The 13,030-nt window shown below is 41.8% G+C and overlaps 1 protein-coding gene across 1 annotated transcript; it reads left to right on the forward strand.

The window, feature by feature from the left end:
• Positions 1 to 141: 141 nt before the first annotated feature.
• On the forward strand, positions 142 to 2,211 carry olig3 (oligodendrocyte transcription factor 3). Its single transcript, XM_056395884.1, has one exon. It carries the CDS (start codon positions 585 to 587, stop codon positions 1,473 to 1,475), a length of 891 nt encoding a protein of 296 aa, XP_056251859.1. The 5' UTR covers positions 142 to 584; the 3' UTR covers positions 1,476 to 2,211.
• Positions 2,212 to 13,030: the final 10,819 nt, after the last annotated feature.

Below are 13,030 nucleotides of genomic sequence, written 5' to 3' on the forward strand. Positions count from 1 at the left end.
CGAGTTCTTCAGTAGCTTCTGAAAAATGATGTCGCAGACTCTCAAAACAACTTTTATATAAATCTCATCAGAGAAACAAGATTTTAAAAATGATGAAGAGAAGAGAAGAGAAGAGAAGAGAAGAGAAGAGAAGAGAAGAGAAGAGAAGAGAAGAAGCTGTGCCCCCCAACAGTGTCCTGACAATGGCAGTGAATGGTTGCGCACCGCGGTCACTGGGACAGTCAAAGCACACCGCCCCCTTTCTAACGGGCACGTCATCCTCCTAACTAGGCGTTATGAATAGGAAAGCCGCTTTTGTCTGCCCGCATGTATAAATACCCACAATCAGTGTCCTCCTCACCGCAGAGACACACGGAGAGAGAAAGGCGGCAGACACAGAGGAGAAGTGGTCACCGATGTGATAAGAGTGTGAGACAGACGGGATACAGACAAAATCAGGTGACCAGAGAGGCTCCAGAAAGTGAGAAGGGACAGAGTAAAAAGGGAGAGAGAGAGGAGATAGTGAAAGTGAGAGAGAGAGAGAGAGAGAGGGAGGAAGCCAGCAGCGACCTCCTACCCAGCAACCTCGGAAGCGAACCCATAAAATGAATTCAGATTCCAGCCCGAGCAGCAGAGCCTCTTCCCCGGACATGGACGGCATGTTTCTCCGAGACCACCACCCGCACCACCATCACCACCACCACCACCACGTCGGCTCCTCCGTGTCCTCCTCCACGCAGGGCGGTGAGCAGCAGCGCCTGAAGATGACCGGGGGCGAGCACCTGCGGTCTGGAGACCCCAAGTCTGTGGGAAGCAGCAGCAGCAGCAGCAGCAGCAGCAGCAACAGCAACAAGTACAAACTGAAGAAGCAAGTCACCGAGGAGGAAATGTACCAGCTCCGTCTCAAGATTAACGGCCGGGAGCGGAAGCGCATGCACGACCTCAACCTGGCCATGGACGGCCTGCGCGAGGTGATGCCCTACGCGCACGGGCCCTCGGTGCGGAAGTTGTCCAAGATAGCCACGCTGCTTCTGGCCAGGAACTACATCCTGATGCTCACCAGCTCCTTGGACGAGATGAAGCGGCTGGTGGGGGAGATTTACGGAGGGCAGCACTCGGCCTTCCACTGCGGCACCGTGGCGCACGCCCCCGGCGCCGGTGGACACTCCGGAGGACCGGCCGCTGCAGCCGCAGCAGCAGCCGCCGCCGCCGCCGCGCACCAGGTGCATCCTCTCCTCGGGAGCGCGCTGTCTTCCTCCACGTCCTCCACTCTGACGAGCGCGCTGCCGGGGCTCACGTCTATCCGAGCACCCCACTCCCTGATGAAGGGCTCCCCGGCTGCGCCCCCGGCCCTGCAGCTGGGCTCCGGCTTCCAGCACTGGGCCGGACTGCCGTGTCCCTGCACCATCTGCCAGGTGCCTCCTCCTCCACACATCCCCATCACCTCCACCGGCCTCACGAGACTCACAGGGGAGGGCAAGGACGGGATGAAATGATGCCCGGTCTGTGTGACAGACACGTAGAGACTGAGAGATGTGATGATGTTTGTAAATAGAGAATTCAGGGCATGAGGGTGAATTTGGCCTCACTGGTGCATGCTGTTGTTTAGTCTGTTTTCTTGTTTGGCGTATGAGAAAAAAAGTGTTATTTTCCTCCTTGTAACAAGGACTTATAAAGACTGATGATTTTGCCAATTGAAGGTAAAAAAGTTCTGTGTCATGCAACAAGATGCCACGATCCACTTGTGTTTGACTTTTTTTTGTCTCACACCAAAATGTGAAAGGTGACTGAGGTTGCATGAACATTTTGATTTAATTTTAAATTTTTTTGTATCAGGCGTCATTTTGTGAAAACGAAGAATGCTCTCTGTGCCTTGTACCAAGGATTTTAAACTTGAGTTCTATATGAAAATAATGACATTTATGTATTTGGCTAAATGATTCTGCCATCGCGGAAATTTGTTTAAAAATCTAAGTTTTAGATTTATTTTTATGTCGTGGCTCATTGTTTGTCCATTTGTGCTCTCATTTCCTGTTTTTATTTTTGTTTTTATTTTTTTATTTTTTGCATGGTGGTATAATTATCACAGCATGATTGTTTTTGCTGAACTGAATTTGTTATGCCCAGAGACCCCGTGTCTTTATTTTTGTACATTGTTGATGACTGATAAAATATTTATTATCGCCCAGCGTCACTGGATGAAATTTCAATAAAACTGAAATTATCGATCATATCCACTGTCTTCTTTTCTTCTTCTTCTTTTTTAAATAGAACATTAAAAAGAATAGGCATATTCTTCATGTCAACGCTGTGTTACACGTCCTGAAGTTTAGTTTAGGTAAATTGTCCTTTTTTTAACATGTGTACACATTGAAAGTTTATGGCTCCCAAAACTATAAAAACTTGGTTCATTGTCATATAAAATTAAACCTTCATTCCTCTAAATCTGTCCTTTATTTTAGACACATCATGTTTATCTCTCACACATTTTTCAGTTTTCAGATCTTTTTCTTTTTTAGATAAACACTCCAAACTCATGCGAGGCCTCATTGTAAAACCGTCACGATGTCTTTACTTTTACAGACTCTGTATTTCCACTGGCCACTTATTTGGTTTTATAATTATTTGAAATAAACGAAATGAATGAAATTCAGTAGAATATGAAGGATTTTAATGCGAAATTGATCAAATATGTTGATAGACAAAATATTGAAAAGTGAGTGGACGAAAAATTATATTCTTGGATTATTCCCTTTGTTTATTTCCTTTAAATTATAACGACGTTAAAATGACCTGAGTGATATGAGCAGGCAGAATCTTAAAGATTTCGTTTGTGTGTCCGTTAAAATGAATATTTTGAATACGGGTCTAAAATGAAGTAAGGAAAGCCCGAGAGCAACACGACCACTTTAAAACAATTTCACACCTGATAATATATCAGCTGGTCATCTGATGTCTCTCCTGTCTCATCTCTGCCCCTCGGGCCTCATGTTGCACACTAACACCACCTTATGATGAGCCTCGCAGACACGCTCAGACCGCATTTATTTAACATTTCCGAGCAGCGGACACAAATGTTCAGAAAGGGGAAAATGAGGATGAAATGAGGGAGTGGGCTGCAGCCTAATGGAGCCCAGTTGAATTGTTCCCTGTAGCAGCTAGAAAGTGATCCGCCTTGGGGAGCGCAGAGCAGTTTGTCCGCCGGGTCCCTTGGGTGTTTCTCCGTCTCATCTCTGCAGCGACAGAATGTATGTTTGTGGAGATTACAAGTTAATTGTTCATGGGGGACCAAGAGGAGAAAATCACATCACAGAAAGGCGTCGGGATTACAGGCTACTAAATGCAGAAGATTATACATTCAGACCCCCTCCTCGGCCTCGCCGCATGCAAATGAGTGTGTGGATTAAAAAAATAAAGAAAGACAGAAAAAGAAAAGGAGACGAAGCCCTTTTGTAACTTACTTGGAGGGAAGAAAACACAAGTTTTGTGGCTAAGTTGAGAAAGAGTGAAAGAGTTCATTTTACATTTCTTCTTCTTTTTTTTTTTTGTCTTTAGGAATGAGTATAGTCTGTCTGTCCCTCGCAGGCTGCCAGATGGGATGTAAATAGCTGGGTAGCTGCAATGGCCTTTTAACCACACAACACTGAGGAGGATGTTGTCAAGGGAAGCTGGCGGTTTGCGAGTTAATAGTCATGAGTTGGGGTAATTACTTAAGGTTTATTATGCTCTGGTTTCAAAGGAAATGGACTCTTCAATGGGGCGAGAAATACTTCTTAATTCTGGCTAATTAGGAGCTGAGTAAAGCAGAGACAACTGCTGCTGCTGCTGCTGCCATCAAGCAAGGTTACATTCATGGAGGGGGACCATTTGTAAGTAAGCCACAAAATAATGCACAAAACAATCATGCACATGCAAATAACATGCACAAGACAAATGCAAATCACGGCAGTTGCATGTTAAAGAGATGGATGTAAATCGCTGCTTTTTCAGTTTTATTCTGAAAGTGTGAATCTTGCATTTTGCTCTCAGACTGTATGATGATCACATGTAATATCACTGTGTCACGGCCTCTGGCTTTTACTCTGAAATGTTGGTCATGTGGAAGTTTTAGTTTATTTATTTCTACTGTGATTCAGTTAAAAGCTGACAATAAATGTGACCATGAAAAAGTTATGGACTTGCAAACTGACTGAATTACGTGTTTTCTGACACTGTGTTTTTCATTGTGACAGTGCTTATCTTCTTAGCATGGGTTCACAAAAATTCTCCTCATTTATACTTTTAACAAATCCTGACAATCCCACTGAGATCCAAATACCTCTGTATCATTAAGGGAGGCAAAGGCAGAAAGTTGGAGAGGACGTGATAATGATGCAGCACAGTGAAGTTAAAAGTAAACAAAACAAACAGAATATATTAAAGATTAAGATACTGAACAAGGAAAGAGGCAGAGAGGTGCTGTGCTAACTTTTTTAAACTGAAGAAGCTTTTTAGCACTTACCTCTTTCCACTTGTTCTGCTTTGTGAAAGTCTGCAGCAAGAATCAGAGCCTCAAAACATAAATGGGAGATAGATCATGTGTGAACTGACGAATAAATGAGCCAAAATAAACTCATAGTGCAACAGGACAGACGGGACAACATTCAGCATCACATCAGAACATATTGAAATACATAAAGTAGAATGAATATAAAAGATAAGCTAAAAACAATATAGCCTGAAGAGCGAAAGGTTTGCAACTAAGGAGTCAAAAAAGAAAAAATGTCATTAAAAATTCTAAAGACAACCATAAACGAAAAACAAATTTTCCTTAAAGTGCCTTTCAAGAGTTGAATAGCCTGAATGTATATATATAAATAAGACTGGTGGACAGATAAGAGATATCAGTTCTCCATAAATCCTGTGTGTATTTTGGTTTGCAGGCCGGTCAGTGCTGACTGACTGGACTCGTGGCCATCAGCTCCTCTTTTCATGAAGCTTGACAAACGACTGGTTCTTTACAGAGCACACACCTGTTACTGGGAGCCACTCGAGGTTCATCACTTAGAGCAACACAGCTTTGTTCACCCTCTCTCCACACACACACACACACACACACACACACACACACACACACACACACACACACACACACACACACACACACACACACACACACACACACACACACACACACACACACACACACACACACACACACACACACACACACACACACACACACACACACACACACACACTAACAGGCCTTTTTTCACTCTTGGACACTGATGCTAACAAGGCAACAAATGCTGTCAGCCTCAGTCTGTGCTCCTGTGACCGAGCTGCCTTTTCCAAAACATAACCTCCAAATCTGCAAAGTTGTTTTAATTAAAATACACTGACAGATGCTTGCCAGCTCCATCATAGATTTGAGTTTTACAAAGCTGCAAATATAAGGCTTTTTAGTCAGATATATACAAACAGTGGGGGCATTTAAGGCTTTTATATCTCCAGCGTTTGTATAAACATCTCATTTGGCAATCGCAGATGTCGCTGCATTCAATCTGAAGAGTCCTGCCTGTGTGTGAAGTGGTCCGCTGGTTTGTTTACTTGCTCGGTCAGTGAGCTGCTGCAGGGCCGATGCCTGAGGGCAGCAATTGAAAATAAATTTCAGTTGAATAAGGGGCAGCAGCCGCATCAGCCGAGTTGCTGCTAGAACAAAAGCAGTTGAGGGGATAAGTTATTGGCCGGGCTGACAGCCTGAACGAGGCTGATTATAACCGCCTGGTCATGCTCTGTGTGTGTGTGTGTGTGTGTGTGTGTGTGTGTGTGTGTCATAGTCATAGTTAGTGAAGCAGGTGCAGAGGCCGTTCCACTCTACGAGTCTACCTCTCTCTATCTCCCTCCCTATCTCTCAGCGCCCTCAGGGAAGCCTCGGGGCCCTCTGCCCTCCTGTCCTCAGCTGATTCCATAGACTAATGTTTAACCCATACTGCCAAAACAGAAAGCATATTTCCATCATAAGAGCGCTTTGCCATCGCCATTAGCGACTGAGCTCATTTGCATGTTAATTGTGCAGTTAGAGAGGTGGTGTTGACACTTCCCTTTGTCCACGCAGGGTCGCGGGAAGTGAGAGGATGGGGCTGCAGAATGACATCCATGTGCGTTATTGTTTCGTGCTGGTCGTATCATCTGTTATCAGGAGACAATAGAAAATAGATGAAGTTAATTTAATAAGGTGTTATCCATTCTGTAAGATTCACATAAAGCTTTTATCTATAAAAAAACATTTTTTATAAAACATCAGGAAATTTGTTAATATTAACTTATTGTTCAGACATAAATTTGTTAAGATGTGAAAAATAAGAAAATTAATGAAAAATAATGACGTTAATTTACTTAAGTACTATACTTGAGTGCAATTCTGAGGTAACGTACTTGAGTATTTTAACACTACAGGTGAATATGGTAAAAAGATTTCTCATGGAACTTCCCCAGTTGTTTACCTACCTTAGGTAATTATGTTTTTGTATTACAAGTTTTCTAAAATGGTATGTTTCCATATGCAAATGAGGCAATATCTAATTAAACATGCACAGATTTGCATAAACCCATGTTCAAAATTCTTGTGTCATTTTATCAGCATTATAGAGTGAAAGGTTTTTGGATATCCCTTTTGTTATCAGTCCATCTGTAGCCCTCCTTATGCATTTCCTGCTGATGTCTTCTCAGTTTGTTTTTTAAACTTTGCTCAGACTCTGCACACCTTTGTTTTGCCCTGGTGGTTGTGGCAGCCTCAGCTTGAGCTTCAGCTCAGTGACAAAGTAAAGTAAACACCTAAATGTGTATTTCGGACGTTACAGAAGCAAAATCGCCCAAAATCTCAAAACTGACCAGTGCATGAAAAAATGTTTTCACCTGCCGGGTCTCATACTGACTCTATGCTACTTTACACGTTTACTCCACCACATTTCAGAGGTAAATATTACACTTTTAGTCCAGCCACATTTATCTGACAGCTGCAGTTACTTTAAAGATCAAAATTTTACATACAAAACATGTGAGGCTTTGTTATAGATGGAAAACTGCCAACCACAGTTAAAGAAGCAATGCAACAGTGAAGAAACTACCCCACTACAAGTCTGGCATTGAGAAGTTTACTTAAGTAAAAGTACAGTTTTAGTATTATCAGGTAGGATTATCAGAAAAATGTAGCCTCCTTAAAGAAAATGTACTTGGATCAGGATTGCACCTTAGTGGATTATTATGAGACATAAATGTGTAATTAGCATTTTACTATTGAAGCTTGACAAAGTGAGGCTACCTTCGCCTACTTCACATATCATGTGATAGTTTACTCAATAACAAATTCGTCTTAATTATAAGATGTTTTGTCTGTAAAATCTTAAGTAACTCGTAATTATTGCTTTCAAATGCACGTAGAGAAGTAAAAAGTGTATATTTCCCTCTGATACTTGGTGGGGTAGAAGCATAAAGTAGCAGAAAATGGGAATTCTCAATTAAAGTACAAGTGCCTCAAAATTGTACTTAAGTGCAGTCGTTGATTAAATGTACTTGGATGTTTTCCACCACTGCTAAACAGTGTATGAAACAATTAAAATAACCTGCAGCTAGCATATTAATGCATCAGTTATAATAATAATCCAGTAATATCAGTGCAATGATTAGCTGATAATTCGACTGATTGATTGATTGATTAATTGATTGATTGATTGATTGATTGATTGATTGTTTGATTGATTGATTGATTGATTGATAGACAACAAGATTTCATAAAAATGACAAAAAAAAATTTTTTTTGTTGATTGTAAATCTAATCTCTTTGGGTTTTGACTGAATGAATAATAATACCTCTTTATTTTCTTGTGAAAGTGATATTTTGAATGCAGGACTCTTATTTGTAACAAAGTGGTTATTGCTCCTGCTTCCTGCAGGAAATAACCACGTGAACATGATCATTGTCTGTTATTAATTATGGGCCTGTAAAATAAAGGAAATACGACACACAGACAATCTTCCTGATAAAATGGACGTGCTGTGTTTACACACATGTTCAAAATATGCACAAGCAGACATAGGCTGCTGGTGCACACTCAAACACACACACACACACACACACACACACACACACACACACACACACACACACACACTTTGATTTGTCCACACACAAGCCATTTTTGGTGTGAATTTTGTGTAATAAATACAGATTCAGCCAGACGGAAAGTGCCCCTGTGTGTGTGTGTGTGTGTGTGTGTGTGTGTGTGTGTGTGTGTGTGTGTGTCAGCAGTAATATCCTCCTACAGTGACTGACAGATGGCGTTCAGTGTTTGGCCGTAAATGTGCTCTCTGAGTGTTTGTCTGTGTGCCAGTCGCCTGTAGTTTGGAGACTCCCCGTGAGAGTCTAACTGTCCTGACACTGCTCAAAACCAACTGTCCTTGATTGTCAACCATGGATGAACCGCAGTGTATGTGCGTGCGTGAATGCGTGTGTGTGTATATATATATGTATGTGTGGGTGGGTGTGTATGCGGTGGCCTTCTGGAAAGAGCCGAGCAGGCCAGGGGAGCAGATGTTAATGGGAGAGATATATCTATCTAAATCTCTGGCCACCACATGCTTCAAATCTGCCCGGAGGAACGAGTCTCTCAGCACAATGACACAGGGAAAACAGAGCAGGAGAACTATTTTTTTCCCCCTTAAATATAGGCGATGGAGAGCAGTGTGTGTGTGTGTGTGTGTGTGTGTGTGTGTGTGTGTGTGTGCCAGCCCCAGGCCTGGCACAGTGCTGGGTGACAGTCCCCTCTCAGCAGGGAGAGCCGGGCGACAAAGTGAAACATGGTCGTGAGGAGAGCGAGCCACGACTGAAGCCAAGAACAGACAACACAAATAGAGAGATCAGACCACGTCTTTGTACGGTCCAGTCCAAAATGAAATAAAAACGTGTTTGATAATGTTTCTTCAGTGGAAACGAAATGAAAACAGGGGACAAAAAAGTTTTGAAATGAAAGGAGTTTGAATGTGGACCAAGTTTTTTGGGGCTTTGAAGGCAACATGGTGTCCTTTTGTGGTTGATACAGTAAATGTTTTTAGTAGTTAATGGTCATTAAAGCCGACAAATGTCCTTTTGCCTTTGCCTGCTGTGAAATCACTTCCACTGTGGATTGAAACAGCCTGTGACTTTACACCAGTAAGTGATAATACATCGTCCCGACTTACAAAAACAATAGAGAACAAAGGACTTTGTTATTTTGTATATCAGGAAATTACACTGTGTATTATTAGGCTTATATTACAGAATTGAGTATTTTACAGCTTTCCATATTTTTATTTATTATTTTGGTTTTCATAACATCGTATTCCGCCAGATTATATAAACTAAACCACAGCGGTAAAACCTAAAGTGAGTGCACCTGTAATGCTGGTTATGTGTTTTTTCTACATATGTCAATTGTGCCTTTAGGTTTCCAGAGTTTTATTATGCTACTTCTGTGTTGCGACAGACTGGGTCAGCATTTAATTCTCCAGACAAAACATGATTAAAGTGTGGCCTTATTCATTTGTTTTTCGTAATGAAATACAATACTTCAGTAAACTGTTCTCAGTATAGGGGCCAGAGTAAAAATGGCTTCAAACCTTTATCTTATGTTCAAGTATGAAGACCTAAAAAAAAAAACATGACATAATCAATATTTTATAATACTGCAGTAGCTCATAGTAAAAGCTTCACACAGTATGTTGAGAAAAGGGTAATAAAAGTAATATGCTGAGACTTCAGATTCTGCAGACTTTGTTAAATGTGTTCCTACTGACGACCATAAAAACCACTACAGGTGCATGCGTTTATTTGTGGATTTAATCATTTGTTCAGGCGTGACAATGGCTGTATTAAAAATGAAAGGGGTCCACTGAGGCTGCGTATGTACAGGGCCCAGATTTTACCGCTTTACAAATTGAAATATAACGGACTATTTTCAAATTTCAGCATTAAAACAACATCAAAACTAAATTCTTCTATTTAAAGTGAGTGACTGAGGTGACCTGAGCTATTCTTTCTTTCTTTCTTTTGTTTTTGAACTCTAAAAGATGGATTCAAACAGACCTCAGGGAATCGCACTCTCAGCTCTGTTAGCAGCGGTGTGAAAACAGACATTACACCCCTTCAACTTTTCCACAATTACACCCTGCAGCCAGTCTAACCTTTTTGTCTATCATCCATCAGTTGGCAGCAGAAGTAACATATACATTACACCTCCTCACTCTCTCTCACTCTGTCCAGATGTTGCTTCACTTTCACTGGCCAGATGACCTGACAGAAGTACATCTGAACCGGTTTCCAACAAAGAAACTCAGTCACCTTTAAGGGTTTCTCTGAGGATTTCCACCCCAACCTTTTCAGTACGTTTGCTCAGGTTTGTCTCTGAGTATGTGATCTGGCAGTGCTGTTAACCCATGCGTTAGCCCGCTACCTAACCCTCTCTGTGAGCTGGCAGTGATGTTAAAGCAGACATTAGCCTCCTCCCTCTGGCCTGGATTCAGCTGGCACGCTCGGACCTCAGTGATGGTGCTGCCAGGCGGACTTCGTCACAGTTGGTGATTTTGATCAATATCCACGTTAACAACACCCAGACAGCTTGTTGGAGAACAAACAAACATGTTAATAATGCGTCAACACGTTCTGACGTTCTGCACGGGGTGGTTATTGGTGGAGAGGGCAGAGGGAGACACACATTTATACCACCTCAGAGATCATATCAGCTTCTGTGTGTGTGTGTGTGTGTGTGTGTGTGTGTGTGTGTGTGTGTAGCTGGAACCTGTGTGTTACATCTATTTATATGATGTAGTTTCACTTAACTTTATGTAATTCAATGTTATTGTCTCTCCAAAGGAAATGTCACCCTCCGCCATCAAAACATACAGAGAGACATTTAATATTGTAAATTAGGGCATAAAATACATATAAACAGCCATGAACAACAAACCAGCCTGACCAATAGAGACCAAACACAAGAACATAATGATGATTAATTTATGATTTAATTTTCCAGATTTTAGTTCTCAGTTTCCAGTATGTCTTATAAATGGGAAGCTTTCTGTGTCTTAATAAGGGTTGATGGACCGTGAAAACACCGGGCACAATGATAGAGATAAGTCCAGGACTTTAGCATTCTACTCTATATATTCTGACATCTTGTGTTTTATCAATATGTCACCAAACCAAAATATTCAATATTAGGTATTTTTTAATTTCTCTGAGGGATTATCAGTTAAATTAAGTTAACTTCAGTGTATCAGGCCAATTTGCAGTCAATTTAAAGGAATAAACTCTCATGTCTGTGTCTGTGCTGTTCTGTTAGTCTAGTTTAAAATTACACCTACCCACTAATTAACATGTTATATCTCATTTGTTTGAGCCGTACACAAACAGAAATGGTTTTAGGGGGAGTTATGTGCTCTAACTAAATATTTCTTGGTGAACGACAGTTTATCTGCATGTCTGGCTGTTGCACAACAAATTGTTGTTTTGTATATTTCTGCTTGCATATGGATCAAGCAAACAAGAAACGTTGTGTGAATTAGTCATTATGGCTCGATTGCTGGGCATATTTTCAAACTGTGGGAAGAGCCGAGCTAGCAGTTTTCCTCTACTCCATGTCATTATGCTAAGCTAAGCTAATCACCTCCTGGCTTTAACTCCATAATTAACACGCAGACATGAAAGTAGCATCAGTTTTATCTTTTATCTATTTCTCTAAATGTCAAACTACATTCCCTTAAAAGGGCTATTTGTACATTTTCTCTGCTGCCAAATGTGGTTTATTGCCCAGAGGTGGTGGTGATTACCGCTTACACAGAGCTTCAGCCATTGTTATGTTTACAATACCAGAAGTCTGAGCAGTGCTACTTCTTCAGGGCAGACTGGACGCTACAATCACTCACTATTGGAAAGTGGTGAGACGGGCCAGCCAGGCCAAAGCTAGCTGGTTAGCATGCTAACTTCAGTAGAAGAAAGAAAGTGATAGAAATAGTAGCAAAACAAGAGTCAACATTGTCATTGCTTCACATGGCTGGAGACAGCTCTTGGTGAGTAAAGGATTAAAGTCTGATGCTGAGCTCGCAGCGTTACTTCTGGACTGGTCAGCAAGCAGCCGTTAACGCTAACATTGGCTATGTAAGAAAAAAAAAAAACTTACATATAGCTCCTTTAGATCTCACTCAGGCTGAGTTCATCATGTGCACACTGGTGGGGAAGTCTACAACTTGATGCCAAATGTATTTGTTAGCTTTAATTTATTAATTCTTCATAAAGTTAAAGGACAACACTTTGAAGTGAGCCTGTTATTGGTCAGAGGCACAAATTCACGTGACAAAGTTCACCACAGTTGAACTTGAACAGAAAAATTTGTGTACATTTCCTGAGCTGGCGTGACGAGGCCATTAAGCTCACCCTTGCTTTTCACAATGAGCCAATTGCTTTTCTGAACCATACAAATACATTTCTGGTCTCCATCAATTTGGAGCAACCCTGGCGCTGGTAAGGAAAAGTGTCCGCTGCTCAAAGCCGAGTAAAACCAGACTCTCGGCACAAAGATCACTGAGTAAAACATCTCACCACAATGCTGTAAAGACGGCCGGTCTCGACCAGTCTGCACCAACTCCTTGCTCGACACGTCTCAGCGGTGTGAACACGGCACTGGCAAGGAGAGGGAAATACACGAGGAAAGCACAGCTCTAATTATAAACAGGCATTATCATGGGTGTGAAACCAGAAGTGACAGCAGCAGTGGGCAGCCAGGGAAACACACACACATACACACACACACACACACACACACACACACACACAATGTCTGTATGGCACACACACACACACACACACACACACACACACACACACACACACACACACACACACAAACAATGTCTGTATGGGCCAGAGTCATCATATGGACAAATCACAACTGCTCTGGCTCAGTAATGTCTGGCAGATGTTAACGCTTTGTACTTAATGACTCCCTCGAGACCTCACCCAATCAGACAGGACACA

The sequence above is a fragment of the Seriola aureovittata genome, chromosome 14 (genome assembly GCF_021018895.1).
Source record: "Seriola aureovittata isolate HTS-2021-v1 ecotype China chromosome 14, ASM2101889v1, whole genome shotgun sequence".
Lineage (NCBI taxonomy): Eukaryota > Metazoa > Chordata > Actinopteri > Carangiformes > Carangidae > Seriola > Seriola aureovittata.